This window comes from Rutilus rutilus (genome assembly GCF_951802725.1).
Source record: "Rutilus rutilus genome assembly, chromosome: 21".
NCBI classification, from domain to species: domain Eukaryota; kingdom Metazoa; phylum Chordata; class Actinopteri; order Cypriniformes; family Leuciscidae; genus Rutilus; species Rutilus rutilus.
In genome coordinates, this window is record NC_140226.1 from 12,821,613 (window position 1) to 12,842,458 (window position 20,846).

The following is a 20,846-nucleotide window of genomic DNA, read 5'->3' on the forward strand; positions in this document are numbered from 1 at the left end:
GAGGGCACCATGTTGGGCCTGAGTGATAAAATGTTCTGCTACAGTCTGGGCTGCCATATGTGGAAGTGTGTGTGCGTTTTAAACACCCCATTTCGATTAAAGCTAGTTGACCTGTCTAGCCCCCAGGCTACCGGATCGTTACAGCTGCTCGGTTCCTTGTTATACATCCTGGAATGAAGTGGATCTAGATCTGGTCCTTCAAACCCTGATTGTGTTGCAAGAAACCCACATTATCTGATCCGTCTGGCTCGCGGCTGCGAGTTGGCTGGGTGAAGATTGGGTGTTGTTGGCTTGGACTCGATAAAAATAACAAAAAAACAAGTAAGTCTAAGAGTCACGGCCATCTTCCATCTGTCAGTGGTCGATTGGGACGCAGGGGGAGAGGAGGGGACGTGCTAAGCGGCTTCCCCATTGGCCGTGCCAGTCCAGTGGTGTGTGTGGGACCGCGCCAGCTCCGGCATGACAGTGGGGGCAGGCCCGCTGGCTGCTGATTGGCAGCGATAAGTGCCGGGCTGCTGGGGTCAGCATATGGCAGGGCGTGATAGCGGAGAGAGTGGAAGAGCTTTGGGTCATAGCCTCCTTCCTTCTGACTCTGGCTTTTCCAAAGGCAACCGAGCTGATGGAAGCAGCAGGCCAGCGCTTCCCCTTTTGTCCCCATGCTTGAGCGGCCAGCACACACACACTCAGTGTAGCCACAGCCAAACGCCTAACGGGCAGCGCTGTCACACACTGCCAGCTCTCACAATGGGCCCCATTGTGTCCCAGTAACAACGTGGTTTGTTGGTGTGTGTATGTGTGTGTGTGAAGGGGGATGGAAGGTTGCGCTATTCACTAATTGTCCCATCAGTGATGAAAAGGGGTTGGAACAGATTAGGGGGGTTGGGGTATTGGTGGGGTCAGTCCTTAATTGCTTTTGCCATTTTCTTTCTCTTTATTTTGTGCATTAGTAATTATTGTAACTGCACAAGTGACCCCCGTTGCTGTCTGTGTCTGTGTTGGGTTTTTTTTCCAGCACAGTTCACCTCAGTGGCCGACGATGGCAATAATATGTCGATCAATCACTGAGCCACTCCTCCTAACTTCTCTCCTGTTTTGACCTGTTAGCACCGACAGCTTCATCCTCAGACTTTCCAGTCAGTCAAGCACAGCCTGTGTGTGAATGAGTGAAGTGCAGGGTGTGTTAACAAAAAAAAATGTTGTTGTGTGGCCCCCTCCGGCTCGGGATAGATTGGTAAACAACAAGCTCCCTGGGGGTGCGTGGCGATGGGGAATGTGGGTCTGACTCTTACGAGGTGTTTAGGATGCGCTGCAGGCTCCTGACATGGAGTTTGTGGTTAGTGTAGCAGATATCTTATCTGTTTGTCTATCTGTCTGTCTGACTGTCTCTCTGTCTTCTATTGTTTTGTCTGTCGTTCTGTCTGTCTCTGCCATTTTATCTGTCTCTGTCATTCTATCCATCCTATCCATCCATCCATCCTATCCATCCATCCATCCATCAGATCTGTCATTCTGTCTCTGTCTGTCTTCTATCGTTCTATCTTATCATTCTGTCTATCGTTTTATATATCATTCTATTTATTGTTCTCTCTGTACTTTTAAAACTTTTAGCAGAATTTGGAATCTTGGCTTGACAAAGCCTTGTTTGAAAGTTTGTTTTGAAAAACTTGCTTTTGTAGTTATGAATTTTCAAATTGCAGTTTTATTTGAAAACTGCAGAATTTCAAATTGCAGAATTTCCATTTATTTAAATTTTGCCTCCTTTCATTCAAATTAGAATTGCAATTCTGTGCTCTGTTTGATACCTCAATTCAAATTAAATTTTTTTTAATTAAATGTTTAAGATGACAATCTCAATTCAGTTGTCAATAACTCGTGACCCTGGTATGTCAGGACCCGATACAGAGCTAAGGATGATAATGTAATTTTTTTAAAAACTTTTTTATGACTTGTAAGGGATGAATTCAGAGTGAAATACCCTTAAAACATTTTTGCAGCCTCTGTTCTCAATAAGCATGAAAAGAAATCACACAATCTCTTCATTGTGGTGCAATCTGGTACGATGTCAGGTACAGTAATTTGCTCTGGCCGCCTTCCTGTTCACAGGACTGATGAGATACTTCGTAGACTGTGCTCACTCAATGGCTGGCTGTCTAAGTGGTGTCCGCAAAATAATATAGAATTCATAGACAATTGGAAACGTTTTTGGGGCAGACCTGACCTGTTGAAAAGAGATGGTATTCAGCCCTCCTGGGATGGTGCTGCTCTTCTCTCTAGTAATATGGCACATAGTCTTAGAGCTCAAACATGAATTGGGGCTCAGGTCAGGAAACAGACAGACTGGCTAAACCGACCATCTGCTAGCTGCCTCACGTCACTGAGGTCAGATAAATCACATCACATAAAGACTCTTTCACCTAGATATCATCATATAGATACTGTGTCTGTTCCCCGAATTAGGAAATACAAAAAACTCCTAAACCCATTTAAGGGTAAAAATTTTATTGAAGTTCAACAAATAAAAAACAGATATAATACGGATGAAGATAAAGGTCGGGTTGTTGAATATTCAATCCCTAACTTCAAAAGCACTTATTGTTAATGATATGATTACAGATTATAACCTAGGTGTGCTGTGTTTGACAGAAACCTGACTAAAACCAGACGATTACATTACTTTAAATCAGTCCACCCCCCAAGACTACTGTTATAAACATAAGCCTCGTCTGAAAGGAAAAGGGGGAGGTGTTGCTGTAATTTATAGTAATATCTTCAGAATTACTGAGAAGTCTTGTTTTAAAGATCATTCTTTTGAAGTGTTGGTGCTTAATGTAACACTATCTAGTGTAAATGATAAATCACGTTTGAGATTTGTGCTGGCTACTGTCTACAGGACACCAGGGCACCATACAGACTTTATCAAAGAATTTGCTGATTTTCTATCGGAGTTAGTACTGGCTGCAAATAAAGTCCTAATTGTTGGGTATTTTAATTTACATGTAGATAACGAAAAAGATGCATTGGGATTGGCATTTAAAGACTGAACTCTATTGGAGTTAGACAGTATGTGTCAGGACCTACTCATTTGTCGTAATCATACTCTAGTCTAGATCTAATATTATCACATGGAATCAATGTTGATGCCGTTGAAATCAGAGCGATGACATCTCAGATCATTATCTAGTCTTGTGTATACTTCATTTAGCCAAGGCTGCAAAGTCGACTATGTGTATGTTAGACCTATCATTTCTGCTAACAAAGATTGCTTTATTAATAATATTCCTGATCAGTTTCATCTCCTCAGCATCCCAGATAGCTTAGAAGAACTAGATATTGCGACAGAAACGTTTGACTCTCTCTTTTCCAGCACCTTAGACACAGTTGCTCCATTGCGCTTGAAGAAGATTAAAGAAAATAGTCCAACGCCGTGGTACAACAAGCACACTCGGGAAAGCAGCCAGAAAAATGGAGCGCAATTGGAAGAAAACAAAAAGGTTTTCCGCATTTCATGGAAAGAGAGCACGATTGCGTACAGAGAGGCCGTAAAAGCTGCTAAATCTGCTTATTTTTCAACCCTAGAAGAAAATAAATAAAACCCTAGGTATTTATTTGAAACAGTGGCTAAATTAACGAAAAATAAATCTTCAACCCCAGACGTTTCCAAGCAGCACAGCAGTAATGACTTTATGAACTTCTTTACTAACAAGATTGATAATATCAGGGAGAAAATTATAACTATGCAACCATCTACTACAGTATCACATCAGGCAGTATATTGTAGTCTCCTTGAGGAAAAATTTGATTCATTCATTGCTATAGGAGAGGAAGAATTTTCTAAACTCGTTTAATCATCTAAATCGACAACGTATGTTAGAACCTATACCGACTAAGCTATTGAAAGAGATGCTTCCAGAGGTAAATATATCCTCTTCTTAATATCATTAATTAATCTTTGTCATTACGTACTTAAGCTACTTACTTTAACCAAAAACTTTTAAGCTGGCTATGATTAAACCGCTTGTTAAAAAAATGCAACTTGATCCTACAGAATTAGTCAATTACAGGCCGATCTCTAATCCACCTTTTCTGTCAAAGATACTAGAAAAGGCAGTATCCTCACAACTATGCTCCTTTTTAGAAAGAAATGGTATCTGCAAGGATTTTCAGTCAGGATTTAGACCGTACCATAGTACTGAGACAGGTCTCATTAGAGTCACAAATGATTTGCTCTTATCATCCGATCGTGGTTGTATCTCGCTATTAGTGTTACTCGATCCTAGTGCTGCATTTGATACTATTGACCACAACATTCTTTTAAATAGACTCGAAAATTATGTTGGCATTAGTGGAATTGCATTAGCATGGTTTAAATCATACTTATCTTAATCATACTTCTCGTTATCAGTTTGTAGCAGTAAATGAAGAGATGTCTTATCGATCAAAAGTTCAGTATGGCGTACCACAAGGCTCAGTACTAGAACCGTTGCTGTTCACGCTGTACTTGCTACCCTTGGGAGATATCATTAGGAAGCATGGCATTAGTTTTCACTGTTATGCTGATGATACTCAGGTCTATAACGGAATGCTTAGCTGATATAAAAAATTGAATGACTTGTAATTTCCTACTACTTAATTCTGAGATTCTAATTATTGGACAAAAAACTTCCTCACGTAATAACCTTGAATACTGATGGCTGCTCCGCAACCTTCTACAATGCGCGTAAATCACTCGCATTTGCGAGTAAATTTCACTCTGGGCGACTAAAGAATGTATATTATTAGCCATTGGCTAATACATTTTTTGATTTTACTCGCCAGTGTGTGTGTTAGATGCCAAGTATAAGTTTAGCATAGATCTATTTTCACTCGCTGAACACTGACTGAGCTCTTGAGAGTTTCGCTGTCCGTCAAGCGATCTTTACTAATATTTCGGAAGCGATAAAAATTCTGTATTATAAATTCTAAGGCCAGACAAGTGGTTTGTTGAGGTTTTGGTTTGTAGGGAAGGACTACACGCCTGCGCACATATATATTCAAACGCGCATACCTACTGGACACGTGATGCACATGTGCACGCCATCAGCGTTCTCACAGGTTCGCGTTTTTAAAGTTTGCGCTGAGAGAACTTAAGGGTTTTCTGTTAGAACAGTGTCATGTTAGCGGCCCCTAAGTTAATAACTAATAATCCTTGCGACGGAAGTGAATCAATCAAAACTAACTTTAGCTGGACAATAACTTTATTCTAGAGCTGCTGTAAAGCCAAAACAATCTCTGTTATTTTAATTTCCTATTACCACTGTAAAGCTGCTTTGAAACATCTATATTGTTAAAAGTGCTATATAAATGAAGGTGACTTGACTTGACAATCTAGGGTCTAAAATTGCCTATGGATGAAGGCCATCTTTGCCTAAAATTGCCCATGGATTGAGGCCATCTTTGTTAAAGCTGGATTCTAAATCCTGAATTCTAGATAAGAGAAAATTATCTTCACATTTGATATTGTTTTGGCTGGTGGAGCTTTGACGATAATCCACAGAACTGGATAATAATAATAAAAAAAATGTTTTAAAGTTGCAAGCTCGTCCATCTGCGCATTAAAACATGCTGAAACATGTTAGAAGATAAACACTCCTTGTGCAAATTCAGACTTCAACCATTTCTGCAAAGCTAAATGCGATTTAAAGAATTAATAGCCATGGCATTTGAAAGCCGCGGTGAAAAATCCCCACTCTCCATAGAACCACAAAATCAGGTTACCGTTTAAAAAAGACATGCATGGGAGGCAGATGGCAAGGCCACCTTCACTCATTCATACTAATCAGGACCTCCACGTACATGTAGCTCGACGTACGCACTCTCCTCTCTGATAGCATTAGCGCTGACTTGTGCGTCGTGAATGTTAAATAAATGTTGCATTTGCAACAGCAGCACGCACATCACTTTCCCCCTGGGGCGCTGGGACAGGACGCAGGGCGATAAATCGGGCCGGACGCTCTTGGGGCTGTATTTCACGAGCCCTCCAATTTGGTTTCAGCGGAGATTAATAGGAGAGGCTGTGATGCTGGAGCCCGGGCCCAGATCAGTGTCTCGGAGCCCCAGGCAACGGTGCATTAGCTTGGGCTATCTCTCCTCTCATCTGCTTGTGCCACACGGAGACATTGGCCGTAATGACGGGGCTATGGCAGCCAGCCGCAGCACCGTGCCTCGCTAATAAAATCACTGTTAGGGCCACGATATCAGCAGGCATCAGATGGAAAAATAAACCGATTAGCCTGCACTTCAGGGCACACATAGATTTCTGTAATTATACTCTGTAAAACTCCTCAAATTTGATTATTTGTGTGATGTTTTTCTCTGTCACTTTTCTGATCTCTTTCTCTCTCCAGCGTCAGTGCAGATGTATTTTTATTGGTGGATTTGGGCTTCCTAGATCTTAGTAACTGTGTTGGTTTTAAGGTTTATCTTTTTTTTTTTTTTGATTGAGACTGATAATTGATTCATAGTTTTTCAGCATGCATAATTGTGTGGATCTGATTAGTATAATTGCTTAGTCGATGACAGATCTTAAAGTTGTCATGAAACAGAAATTGTAATCATCTTTTTTTCCCTATTGTGACGTTCATCCGAGTAAAAATGCCTCTCAAATGAGATAAAAATGTAGGACGGGATTTGATTTTGTCCATCAGGAATTGATTGGATGATTTGGATCATTGTTGCTTGCCATTGCTGTCTGTGATCTCACGTGGGTGACTGGTTGTCCTGCCTTCACTACAGTAAACACATCATTAGAGAAGAGAATCATTTAAAATAAACTGCAATATTCCAAAAACAAGACTTGCCAATTTTGATTTCATGGTGACTTTAATAGCAAGAGTTAGTTTGAAGTGCAGACGGTCCATTAAAGTTGTGCAACTGAAAACTGTACATCGGCTAAGTGATTTCTCACAGGGCTTGACAGACGTGTCCTGACAAAAGCACCTGTGGAGACCTTGTGGTTTGTGGTTTGAGTGAGCAGCCTCCTCCGTGTGTATCCCACCGGGTTGTGTGTGAGGATATGAGAGCCGTTCGGCAGCCAGACAGTGGCTTTCTCTGTGGGGCTGCAGATCCTTCTCTGGGTTTCTTTTAAAAGGTGCCAATGATGTCCTACGGAGGAATTCTTAGCACAGATAATAACGACCACACCATGTGGAGAAAATGACTGATCATGTGTGTAATTAAAATGAGCTGTGTGTGTGTGTGATTTGGGACCGTGTTCTCATTGCGCTCGTCAGCTACTGTGCTGTGTTAATTTGCAAGGCGAGAGCAGGGAATAGCTATGCTCTCGGAGAGTGGAGATATTGGCCATGTGTCATCCTTGTGCTGTCACACATCCGATAATTGTCCCAGAACTCTTGGCTGCATTGATGTTTCCAAGCACAAATGTCCTTTGAGATGCCCTGTTTTTGTTTGTGTTCTCACTGTATTTTATGATTAATTCAGACCTCAGTTCAGTATAATGAATATGTTGTAGCCAGTGGGCTCATGCTCTAGTCAAAACTGAATTGAGACTGCCTTTTAAATTCCATTTCAGCTCCTTAATTTGAATAAAATTTCAATTGAGGTAGCAAACAGGATGCAGAATTGAACTGAATGTTATTTGAATGTAAAGTAGAATTGCCTTGACATTTGAGAATAGATAGATAGATAGACAGACAGACAGACAGACAGACAGATAGATAGATAGATAGATAGATAGACAGACAGACAGACAGACAGACAGACAGACAGACAGACAGACAGACAGACAGACAGACAGACAGACAGAACAATAGATAGACATATAGAATGATAGATAAATGGACGGACGGACGGACAGATAGAACGATTGGTAGATAGACAGATATATAGACAGACAGAACGATAGATAGACAGAGACGGACAGATAGAACAATAGATATATAGATGGACAGATAGAACGATAGACAGACAGACACAGACAGACAGACAGATAGAACGATAGACAGACAGACACAGACAGACAGACAGATAGAACAATAGATGGACAGACAGACAGAATGATAGATAGACAGACAGAACGATAGACAGACAGACAGACAGAACAATAGATAGACAGACAGATAGATAGATAGACAGACAGATAGATAGACAGACAGACAGACAGACAGACAGACAGACAGACAGACAGATAGATAGATAGATAGATAGATAGATAGATAGATAGATAGAGACTACTGACCCCAAATTTTTTAACAGTTATGTATATTTTGTCATATTGAATAAATTAAAATATTGTGATCAGTATAATATTACAGGCAGTAAATTCCCCTTCCTGTTATTCCAATTCAGATTTCAATTCAATTGGGTGTGGCCAATTCAATTCAAATTCACACTCAAGAATTACAAGGGAGCCACTTGTTCAAATTTTCACTATGGTGATTGAGAGACATCAAAACTGCTGACATAACAGAGGTCATTGACATCTACCTAGAAGTGTTCACCAGACAGCCTGTCATCAGAGAGTTGTGGTCGGAGTCAAGGTGGCTGACATGACTTTGACATCATGAAAAGCTTCTCCTCCTTTCTATAGGCTTGCTTGTGTTCTCCACCGCTGCCACCAGCTTCGAGAGGGGGAGGGAACGAAATCGGGGGTAGCAGGAGTGATCAATTTGGAGGCTATCAGCACCAGCATGTTCGGAGTGCTGAATTAACACACCACCAGGGACTGTTCCTGGAGCCCACCACGAGCCCTTCACTCCTAATGTGCTAACAAGCTCACTTTTGCTGTCTCTTCAGTGGCAATTTCTCTCTTTCCTTCCAGAGCCCAGGAGTTCAGCGCGGTGACAATGAAAAGCTCCGTAGGAGGGGGGGAAGAGGCCAGGAGTATTTTTTCCCCCCCTTCTGCCTTTCATCCACAGGGAAAATGAGTTTCTGGTAATGCACAAAAGGCTCTTTTTTATCCTCCTCTCCTCTAGTAGCATGTGATGCTAGAGAGGGCGCGAGAACCCGGCACGCACTCTCTTAAAAGGACTTTCTCCTTTTTAACAAGCCGTCATAAAAAAAACACCACCCATCAAAAATTCAATTATAGGCCCGGGTTATTTGGGTGAATACATGGTGCAAAAAAGCACCATGTATGAGAAGGAAAAAGAAGAACTGTTTTTCCCTTTACCTCTCTCTTTGTGACACACAAAGAGCATCTGAAGTCAACAGCGGAGAGGATTTGTTGTCTTGGTGACAGGGTGGCATTAGAGGCTCATCTCAGGTTCAGGATGGTGGCCACATGTTGGGCGGCTCTGAGAGGGCTATTAAGATGCACAGCGGTGCTGCTCATGCCTTGCTTGCGCTGTTTGGAATGGTTGCCCCCTTGTAGCCGGACTATCGGCATAAAATATGGTCCACTTTGCAGTTACTCTGGCCATGAGCCATATATGTAGCAGAGTTGTAGTCAAAGACCAATATCAAATCCCCAAGATCCAGATCCTTACTAATTAAAGACCATGACTAGACCCTTTAAGATCTTAATCTTTCAGTCCAAGAATTCAGGTTTTCCATTTTAGTGACCTGAAGTGGAGAAAAAGACTGATTTCATTGCAGCTTTTTTGTATATTTATACAGTGGTCAGTGTTTTTTTTTATTTGTCAAGTCAAGTCAAGTCACCTTCTTTTATATAGCGCTTTTAACAACTTTTGATAAAATTATATTTTACATTTTGTAAATATTTAATAATGTCATATTCATTTTAGTCAATTCTACTCTGAATAAAATGCGATCTAATTTGCAACTTCTGTAATGGCAACTACCGTTCAAAAGTTTGAGGTCTTAAGATTTTTTTTATGCATTTATTTGATCAAAAACATAGTAAAAACAGTAATATTGAGAAATATTGTTACTATTTAAAATATCTGTTATTAAAATATTTATTTTAAAACATGTATTCCTCTGATGTCTTCAATGTCACACGATCCTTCAGAACTTGGTGCTTAAGAAACATTTCTTATTATTATCATCAGTGTCGAAAAGAGTTGTGCTGGTTAATTTCTTTGTGGGAAACGTGACACATTTTTTTCAAGATTTTTTGATGAACAAAGATCAAATAAAAAATTTTTTTTTTAAATAATGTAACATTATAAATGTCTTTACTGTCAATTTAATGCATCCTTGCTAAATAAGGCATTAATCCCTTAAAAAAACTCCAAACCTTTGAACAGTAGTTCAATATTATATATATATGCTGTGTGTATATCAGATGACATTAATCTGTATAGGGTTCTGTATATGTATTTTAGCTGGTCATTTTACACGTGACGGTTAGTGAATTACCTGTTAGTGGTTCATGAGGTAGTTCTGTTCTTACTCTCAATAATATGGAAGTGCAGAGCAGTTGAAGTCTACAATCAGAATTGATTTGTATCAGCCGTAACTGAATGATTCAGTCAGTAAGATTGTACGAGTGCTATTCTGAGCTGTTAACAGCTGTCAAGACCGTCATGTTCTGCCTATAGTTGTAGTACTGCATGTGTCTAATTACGTCGCACCCACTGACACTTTCGCTAGCTGCTTTCTCTTCTCCTCTGCGGGAACCTCTCACCCATTCACTCCAGGGCTTGCTCTCAAACAGCAGGACCCGTCGGCAGGAAACGGGTCGGCTGGAGATTGGAAAAGGCAAACGACAAATCTGCGTGAGTGTTGCGTTTCCTGGAGATGCTGTATGTGCGGAAACACCCGAAGAACATGAGCCGAGAATATCCTCCCCCTGCCTCGTCCCAGCAGGGACTCCGTTTCTCTCTTGTCTTTTTGTCTCTCGCACGCTTCATTTCTCACCGCTACTTCATCAAGTTTCTGCAGTGACGCAGCATCCGTCGTTATCCGAACCGCGTGTTCTTGGTTTACGAAGTTATGAATGCAGCAAAGACCATATGCCACCGGACTATTTAATCGAATCGTCCCCATTAACAGAATCCCTCCGTTTTTAAACCCATACACAGCGGCATAATCCAATCCCTTCCATTTACTCAATACCATCATTTTTCGTAACCGAATAACACAAGACAGTAAGATGTCCATTGATACCCACTGTCACCATACGTAAAGCAATGACAGCTTTGTAATACAGTTTACAGTATGATGGGAGAATTATTAACCCATGGTATCCTGGTTAACTGTTTGACCCCTATTGATGTGTGTGTTTGTGTTGCTTTTGAAATCGTTGCACCAACCTTGTTTGACCTTAACTGGCACGTTTATCAGCTATGAAGAGAGAGCAAGATATCTGGAGACGATAGTCCAGCACCACTTGGAGCCCACAACGTTCGAGGACTACGCAGCTCGTGTTTTCTGCCCTGCACCTTTCCACCATCTTCCATCTGAAGCAGGTGGGCGTCATTGACTTAATGAATTGATTCTTAATTCATCTGTCATTTTACACCACTCACCATTCAGCTTCACTATTCCATCCAATTCTAGACTCTCTGGCCTTATGTTGCATGTGTCATAGCCCCATCTGTTGAGACTGTAGAATCACACTTACTTGGTTTTACATTCACTTTTTTATGCATTTGGCATACTATTTGATCCAAAACGACTTGGATTGCATATATATATATACTACCATTCAAAACTTGGGGTCGGTAAGATATTTTTTGTTTGTTTTTGAACAAAGTCTCTAATGCTCACCAAGGTTGCATTTATTAGATCAAACATAGTAAAAACAGTAATATTGTGAAATATTATAAACCGGAGTTATCAATGTTGAAAACTGTTGTTCTGCTTAATGTTTTTATGGACACCGTGATGCATTCTTTAATAGAAAGAACACCATTTATTTGAAATAGAAATCTTTTGTAGCTTTGTAAGTTTCTTTACCATCACTTTTGATCAATTGAATGCATCTTTGCTGAATAATAGTGTTCATTTCTTTCAAAACAAAAATCTTACTGACCTCAAACTTTTGAACGGTAGAGAATTTTAAGAAGTTCTTGCTGGGAATCAAACCCATGACCTTGCCGTTGCTAGTGCCATGCTCTACTATTCGAGCTACAGGAATGCTAACTTTACAATGAACGTGGAAGCTGAACTTGAACCTAAGGCAGTCCAGAAATAGCATTTTTGTTTCTGGGAAAATAATTGAGGATAAATTAATTTCAAGAGAGTTATTCGACATTTTCTCCCAATCAAACACTGAGAATGTAGTGCACAGATAGAGATGAGTCATTGAGCCTTTCATTTCAGAACACATGCATGCCTGTGCACAAATTCCTTTTTTTTTTTTTTTTTTTTTGGTTCAGTCATTGCAAAACAATTTGCTTTTGGGGCTGAAAAACAATCTTTTGTTTTGTATTTTATGCAACCGAAGTTGTTTTTCAAACCCAAAGCTTTGATTCTGGCGTTTGTGTTGGGCTCCTGTTACCTTTCTTAACACAAATGATCATTTTTCTTTTCTTTTTCTTTATTTTCTTTTTCATTCCCATTTTATTTTGTTTATCTTATGTTTCCCCTTCAGATCATAATCTATCACTTGTGTATATCTAAAGGTAAGATTCCTGAAGATGCCGTACATTGAGACTGCCTGATTGTCTTATGCGTTTGTTTGGCTTGTAACGACGTTATGAGCTCCTTCTCTTTTTGCTTTATCTTGTTTGTTTGATTCCTTTCTAGACTGAAATATGTTCCCTTCTTTTTCCATGTTCTCTATATTTTGTTTAATGGGAAGTCTGCAACATTCATTGCATGGCATGTTCACACCAGATCCCTAACATTGACCAACATTTACACTCTTTACCACACGTCACTCCACTAGGTTCCTCTAAGGGTGTGTTCTCTTGGTTCTTTTGGTCTGGACCAAATACGAAAATGATACATTTAGTTCTGGTTTGCTTAGCATTCACAATGACATTTTTAACACCGAACTAAACGATACAACACACACACACACACACACACACACAAAAAAAAGGCTTTTATGGCTTACCAAACATCCAAAACAATGCTGTGTGCTGGGCTAAATGCGCTCTGTGTGTGCGTAGCCGACATATGATGATATTTTGACCAGCTGAGAACTCGTGAAGAGTGAATAAAATGTGTAAAGGAGTCAAAACAGCAGCAGGAATTCCTCCATCACACACACAAAGAAAGATGTGCTGCGAGGAGACGCGGTTCTGTTGCCTGTACTGAACTGTGATGAGAGGAACCAGGTATGCTTGAACATTCTGTCCTTTTTAGGGTCGCATCTTGTGACATCACGTCCTGATTTAGTTTCGTTTAGATGTCTTTGGTTCGTGTTGCGTTCGTATTTCAGTCAAAGCGCACCAGAGTTGGTTTGGAAGTGTACCGAGACCAATTGCTTGTTTGGTACGCTCCAGGGTTCGGATGGCAGCCTTCACACTTAAACCGACAGAGCAATCGCACCAAAGTTTGTTTTAATAGAACCAAACCTGCCAAGTATGAACACACCCTAAGTCATGTCTGTGTCCGGCATGATCTTACAGCTTCACTCCTCTCATCTTCTGTTCTTTATATCACACATATGTCTGTCTGTCTCTGTAAATGTTGAATGGAAGCACCGGAATGGTACAGTATAACAGCTCTCATACGGGTAATTGAGCTCAGCTTTTTCAGCAGCCTTTGTACCAGAATTTTTTTTCCCTGTTCCATAAGTATTTCAGAAGATTCTTAATAAAGAAAGAGTCCTTCAATCAACTCTTGACTGAATCACAACATTACGACAATTCATTGTCTTATATGTGTGGAAGGAAACACTAGTCCCTTAATCACTGCAGATCATAATTGAATCTGAGATTACAAAGTTTTCCCTATTTTGTTTCCCTAACACCCTATTTTGATTAATGTTAGGTAGCTGGCTAGCTAAAGTTTCCTAGCAGGCTTTTAGCCTGCCAAAAATCTCCACCAGTGTGGAGATTGCCCGTTTCATTAAAATTAATTAATAATTTTGTTCAGAAAGGATGCATTAAATTGATCAAAAGTCACAGAAAAGATATTTATGTTGAGATTTCTATTTCAGAATAAAAAAAATAAAAAAAAATCACGGTTTCCATAAACATTTTTTAGAACTATTTTAAACCTCGATATTAATAAGAAATGTTTCTTGAGCAGCAAAACATCATATTCTAATGATTTCTGAAGGATCATGTGACACTGTAGATTGGAGTAGCTATTATTTTGAATTGTAATAATATTTCACAATATTGCTGTTTTAACTGTATTTTTGATCAAATTAATGCATAAGCTTAAGAGACTTCTTTTTGAAATATCTTACCAACCCTTTTGAACGGTAAAAAAACAAACAAACAAAAAAACTCGGCACTCATGTGTAGATCTGTTTTCAAATATTTGAATGAATAATGTTGCATTATATGATTAATGGCATTTTACTTCCGGAACCCTTCTGCCGAGTGAGATTGATTTACAGAAGGAATTCAGGTACAATATTACAGATGATATTTATTAGATATACATAATAGTATTAAATGTGGTTTCGCAGCATCTTTTCAGTGAGATTTGTGTCACAGCATTCATTTATAGAGTTTAGTTATTAGTGGGTGGTAATTCTGACATCTTTTTTTTAGTTTAGTGTTTGTGTAAGGGTGTGTTTAAATGTTTGTAAGCGTATGGAGAGAGAGATCAACTTTTGCATTTATTGTCTTGTATTTTATGTGCACCAGCTACTGTTTTCCCTCCCAGCCTGCTCGTACCTTTATCTTATATCTCTTCTTCTGTTTTTCTTCCTCCTGTCTTTTTTTATATTCTTTCTCTACTTCCTCTTACATCCCACACCAACGCCCATCACTTTGCATCTTTCCTGCCCCTCTCTCCTGTCCTTTTCCCACCCTCTCGTCCTCCTGTCGTCCTTTCTATCTGTCTCTTCTGTCCATTCTCGCACCCCAAGAAAGAAATGCTGTGATTTTTCTCCTCCTTACCAAACCTCCAGTAGAAAACATTGGGCTCATCAAGGTAAAAGGAAAAGGCTTGAAACGGAAGGTCTTTCACGCTAGCTGTGAATGGTATGCTGGAACCGAAAACGGCAAAGTACCTTCTTTGTGTTTTTTGTTTCTTTTTTTCTCCCCGTTCCTCTTTTACAATGTAGTTTGTGTTGCGATATCATAACTGCACCCCTGTTGGTCTCATCCAAGGGACGACGTGTCAGATTTCAGCGTTGATTAGTCCCAGCATCCCTCTGTGAAATTCACCCACAATGCACTGGTGCTTTAACCTCTCACGCCCCACAGGAAGGGGTTTTTGCACTTATTCTGCTCTCAGTTGGTTACATTTATTGTACAATTTGCCAAAATGGCTTAAACCAAAGTATCAGAGAGGTTTTTTCCCTTTCCAATCTGAGTGAAATTCACAATGAGACTGATTTATGATTACAAAAAAGTTTTTTTTTTTTTAGTATAGACATTTATTTCCCTCCTTTCAACCCAATTTCCTTGTATATTTCATATTCTAATTCACAAACCCAAGCTGAATTTAACCCTTTAATGAGATGCGTCACTCGAGTAGATGTTTGAGAACAGCGCAGTGTTTAACGTGTGCGAACGCTCTGGCCGTCGTGACGTTCTGATCTCTGTCTTTTCTTCTTCCTCCTCCCTTCCCTCCCCGACAGGCTCATGCCTCGAGAGTCAGCTGGCCGAAAGTCCGGCAATGCAGGTCGACGGGAGCGATTTAGCCTCGCCAATGTCACCTCGTGCTAGCAAGAGCCGGATGTCCATGAAGCTTCGCCGTTCCTCGGGTTCCGCCAACAAGACTTGACTTAAGTGAGCAAAACACACACACACGACACAACTTCCTGCGGGACACTCCAGAACTCCGCCCACTGCACTGTCAGAGACAAGCCACGCCCTCTTGCCTGCGATAGCTGTCCGACTCCTCCCATCCAGAGCCAGAAAGATCAAAGACAACCGAAATGTTTATTTTTGTCAACCGCTGATGGAAATCGCATCGCATTTTACTTCAATAAGTTCCTCTGCTGTTGTCGTAGCTGGTGCCACTGAAGCTGCCCTCCACTCAGAGTGCCAGTGATCGCATAAAAAAGTCGCCATCGTATCAACCACAACTCTTTTTTTTTTTCTTTTTTTATATATATATATTTGTACAGAAGACGCACTGAGGTTTTCGACATATTCGACGGCTGGAGAAGTGCTCGACGTGTTTGTGGAGCAGATTTACGTTTAAACTGAAACACTTCTTGCTGTTACGTTTATTTCAGTTTGTTTTTTTCACTCCTAATGTGGAACATGTTTTTTTTATGTAACATTGACACTCACGTTTGTTGGTTTATTTGCTGGTTTTCTTTATGGATCACGGTTTATTGCAATTTGTACATTTAGTTTTCTCTTCAATAGAACGTTACTGATTTTGTTACCGTTATACTGAACCGCCCCTTTGTCATTTGAAACTGTGTATATATCTATAAATATAAAATATATACATATTTAATGTATGTGTATAGTGTATGAACAGTATCTGATCTGTGTACATATTTGACAGTATTTAAATCAACCAAAAACAAAAAAATCAAAAGGCCACTTAGAACAAGTCTTCAGCTTGAATGTCTGTCTGTATGGCTAGGTTTTGTTTCGTTGCACAGCAGCCTTAGAGACGAGCCCACGCTGGTTCATCAGCTCATTTACAGCAGAAATCATTTGACTGCAGCGCTCTTTTTGATTCATCTCATCTCGGATGGGATTTTTAAGGAAAGTGTGAATGAGACGCCACATTAACAGGTCTTGCAGGGAGACGGCGACGTTGCCAAATTGAACCGAACTACCCGCTTGAGGACTTTTTGAGCTAGTTCAAAAGCCTTTAATGTAATCTTGTTCTGTTCTTCTTTTTTTTTCGTTCTTTTTTTGACGTGGAAGTGTACACTATAGTTTTTGGTCTGCATTTCTTCCTTCCACGTTTAAGGGATAAAAGGGTAACTGACCCTGTAGACTACGGATGCAAGTTATAACTGTTGCCATGTTTAAGATAAAGTCAAGTTTGTATATTTTCTTGAAAGCTATGTGAGACTTCATGATTTTTATTGTTTTTCTTTTTAATTTGAAATCATTTAGAAATTTATCTCAAGAAATATATATATGTGTGGAGTTGAAATCATGCAGCACCCTTCTGGATTGAAACGATAAGGTGTATATTAAAGGCCTGCACACGAGCAACTGAAACCTGTGTGTAATTTCAAGAGGTAAAAACAAAACAAAAAAAAACATCCTCATGGGTAGATTTTGTGTGTTACTACTGACCAAATGCTGCATGATTCCAGTACTAACTGCATGTGTTGATATAACAGCTGCACAACACACAAGCACAGATCCACAATGTTGTCACACGGTTGTATATCTATACATTTGTATCGGATGTTGAAGGAGAGTGGATGTGCAACTACACTTAAGAATAAAAGTATTCTTACAACATAGCAAATCCTGTGCAGTTACTGGGTGCAACAAATGTTTAACCTGTTTTACTGTTTTTTTCTGTTTTAATAGCAGCTTCTCCAGTGTGCAAATAACAAATAAGCTAATGGTATTTGAAGACAATTCGGTTTATTGACCTCTTCATTTCCCCCATAACATCTGAAAATGACTACATATGAAAATATAAATTACACTTATGGTTTATTATTACATGTAGGCCTCTAATAGTCTTGATGTATGATATGGCATTTCTTGGCAGTTATGATATAAATACATTTCCTTTTTTTTTCGCAGCTACTGTTGTCAATTAAAATATGAAATTACAGTACCTTAATTCATGATCTAGAAATCAAAGCAGCTTCTAAGACGATTGAGACTAAATAAGCTTTCCATGGGAGCTACTTTTACAATGAGACGGAAAATATATTCATTTACTTTTTCCCATATTATAATAATATATGTTTATGAAAGAACCTGCTGAAGCCCAATAGGTTTGATGTCTTTCCCGCTATAAACAGTTTCATGAATGAAATTAAATTGGCAACATTAAGTACTTTTTAAGGGTAACACTTCATAACTTTGTCCAAAAAAATTATTATCAGTAATGAGTTTCAACTAGAGATGAATTTAACATTTCAGTGAACATAATTTTATATATTATATTATATTATACATGTGAATACATAATAGTCACATTTGAATGTGAGAACTACTGTGAAAAGAATTATACAGAGTTCCCACAGTTGTGGAAAACTTGGAAATTTCAGATAATCCATATGTGAGGTTTGGAAAAGGCACAGAAATGAATTAAATATTTGAAATGTTAAAATAATAAAAATACAAAATAAAAGCAGTATTTATATTTCTCAGCTCTAATATATGTAATACATTAGAAATGTATATATATATATGAAGAGTTCAGATGCAAAAGCCTCTAAGTGTCATCTGAAATATTCTTCTAGAATGATCATTTTTATCAAGCTCTTATATTTAAGTTCAGTAATTTCACTTAAATGACAATAGGTAATTTTCATTGCCATTTAAGTGAAATTACTGAACTTAAATATACAAGCCTCTAATGACACTTAGAGGCTTTTGCATCTGAACTCTTCATATATATATATATATATATATATATATATATATATATATGAATGAAAAAGTCATGATCAGAAGTGTGGGAATGTCTGTTAATAAAATTTTATTAAAAGTTATTCAGTGTTACCCAAGATTATCAAAGAATACATAAACTAGCTCTGTCATCAAAAAGTTCGATATTCCCACATAAAGACACTGGATGTAGTCTATTGAGTGATAATATTAACAACAAACCGTTAGACATGATCAGAACTGAACATATTTCAGAACTGAGCTCAGCACCCCGGCCTGACGGCCATCTGTAAGAGCATCACCTGTCTGTTCTCTGTGGGATGAGATTTGTTGATGTGTCTGGTCAAGCCTGGAGAACTGAAGAACGTGGAAGGACAGTGTTTGCATGAGAATATCTGCTGTTCTCCAGTGCTCAGCGTCAGATCGGGTCTGAGGAGCAGGTCATCTCTGACCGCGTGCCAGAGTCTGTGTTTGTCCCTGATCTCCGCGGAGGGGAAGTGCGCTCCGCACAGGTGACACGGGAAAGTGATCTGCCCGCTCTCGATGTGACTGTACGGGGATGCTTTGATCGTCTCGTGCGCGGCCAGGTGTTTCCTCAGGTAGGCTTGCCTGCGAAACTTCTTGCTGCAGTAGTGGCATTCATACACTTCTTCTGGGCCGGGCGAGGGCAAGTAAGGGGTGGTGGACCTGTCGGGCTCATCGGGGCAGTGATCGAACAACCTTGAGCTTTCCGCGGGGCCGATGTGCATCTCAAAGCATTTCTCGGAGGATAGGTACCTTTGATCCAGAGGAGGGTCTTGGGAAACTCTGTGCATCATGTTGCTGTCCGGTGCTGATCTGTGATGCTGCTGGGAGCTGTCCGGGCTCAGCTGGTGCTGATTGTTTCCACTCATCTTGCTGGCGTTCTCCTTCCCCTCCACTGAGGTCTTCTCGTGGTTACGCGCCTCCAGCGGGGACTTCTTCGCGTCTCCGGTGCTCAGACTACGAGGTTTGTGCCATCTGCGATGAGACGCGAGGTTAGCAGGACAGCTGAAAACTTTGTCGCACTCCGGGCAGCGGTATTCAACCCGCACGATTCTGGAGCACTTGTGCTGGGCCAGAGAAAACGGATCAGGGTATTCTTCCTTACAAAGCTGGCAGATGAACTCACCCAGCGGCTTTTTTCTGCCACTTTGCGGTGCCAGTTTTGACTCGGGGATTTCTTTTTTGATTTTAAGCCCGAGGACTGGTGAGGTGGTGACTTCGTCTTCAAAGTTGAGCTTTCTGATTACTTTAGTCTTTTTTGGTGCTTTGCTTTTGCGCTCTGTGTCCATGAACGCGCGTTTTACGCATTGATGAAACGCGGGGTAGGTGGGCACCGAAGAGGGCACCGGCGTGCCAAACTTCATGTCAGAGTGGTTCATTAGCAGACGCTCGATTGAAGACACCGGGGTGGCCAAGGGAAAGGACTCTGCCATGGCTGGTGAGCTCAGACACCTGTCCAAAAACTCCGTGCTGATGGGTTTGATCGGGTTGTAGGAGTCGGTGCTGTTGCGCGGAGATGAGGCGCTCTGTTCCGGGTGGCTGAAGTAGTTCTGTGCGTCATTGACGCTCTCTCCAACAACCCCAGAGTCCTCCAGAAGACGCGTCTGCTCATTTTTAGAGCTGATACCACTTGCCCATGATTCTCTCATAGGTTCCAGCACGTCCAGGACACTTGCATTTGAAGTTTGGCTTGGCAGGTCCTCCTTGCGCGGCTCTTTTTCTTCTTGCGCACGCACCTTGTAGGATGCTGATGAGGCACGTTTACTCCTTTTCACTAAAAATCCTCGTGGCATCTTCTCGTCGGATTCACCCAGAGTCCAGATGAAACTTGAAGAGAGGATGCGGGCTGGACACTGTCACCTTGATGCTTCCCGCTCGCGTTTTATCCTTTGGGTCGCCTTCAGGTTCTGTGTGAGGTCACTGTCAATGACGCAGTTGTGCCCAATCAGCGCTGGCATTCGAACGAAGGGGCGGGACGGGCATTAATGAGCTGATCCAGTTACAGATTCATTTCTAATGGGCAGCAGATTATTATCTCAAAAGGTCTCAGGGGATCGATGGGCTCTTTAACCTTCCCATGTTTTCAGTTTCCTGCTCGGTAATGTGAGATCGGTCCATCTACATGCACTGAACTTTCTTTTTATTATTATTATAAATGTCCATATACAGAATGCATATTTTACATACATTAATACATACATCATTACATACATACATTATAGCATAAATTATTTTATAAATGTATATGTATTTATTTTAATTTATCCTGAGATACTATATAAATGAAAA

At 40.2% G+C, this 20,846-nt stretch overlaps 2 protein-coding genes across 8 annotated transcripts in view; one reads left to right on the forward strand and one right to left on the reverse strand.

Moving 5' to 3' along the window:
* Positions 1-17,427, forward strand: part of ralgapa1 (Ral GTPase activating protein catalytic subunit alpha 1) — a 73,349-nt gene extending 55,922 nt beyond the window's left edge. For 5 of the 7 annotated variants that reach the window (XM_084392733.1, XM_084392728.1, XM_084392731.1 and 2 more), the window contains 2 exons: positions 11,245-11,369; positions 15,617-17,427. In XM_084392733.1, coding sequence (XP_084248859.1) covers positions 11,245-11,369; positions 15,617-15,762 — 271 coding nt within the window. In that variant the 3' untranslated portion in view covers positions 15,763-17,427. Of the gene's footprint in view, positions 1-11,244; positions 11,370-12,496; positions 12,528-14,899; positions 15,015-15,616 lie in introns of all 7 variants that reach the window. The other 2 variants (XM_084392734.1, XM_084392730.1) reach the window with 2 other exon arrangements.
* Positions 17,428-18,590: 1,163 nt separating this feature from the next.
* insm2 (insulinoma-associated 2) lies at positions 18,591-20,401 on the reverse strand. Its single transcript, XM_084394031.1, has one exon. The coding sequence runs from the start codon at positions 20,348-20,350 to the stop codon at positions 18,797-18,799; it is 1,554 nt and encodes a 517-aa protein (XP_084250157.1). The 5' UTR covers positions 20,351-20,401; the 3' UTR covers positions 18,591-18,796.
* Positions 20,402-20,846: the final 445 nt, after the last annotated feature.

What these genes read in the sequence shown, in the direction of transcription:
- insm2 (XM_084394031.1), bottom strand. Translation starts at nt 20,350, where the DNA reads ATGCCACGAGGATTTTTAGTGAAAAGGAGTAAACGTGCCTCATCAGCA.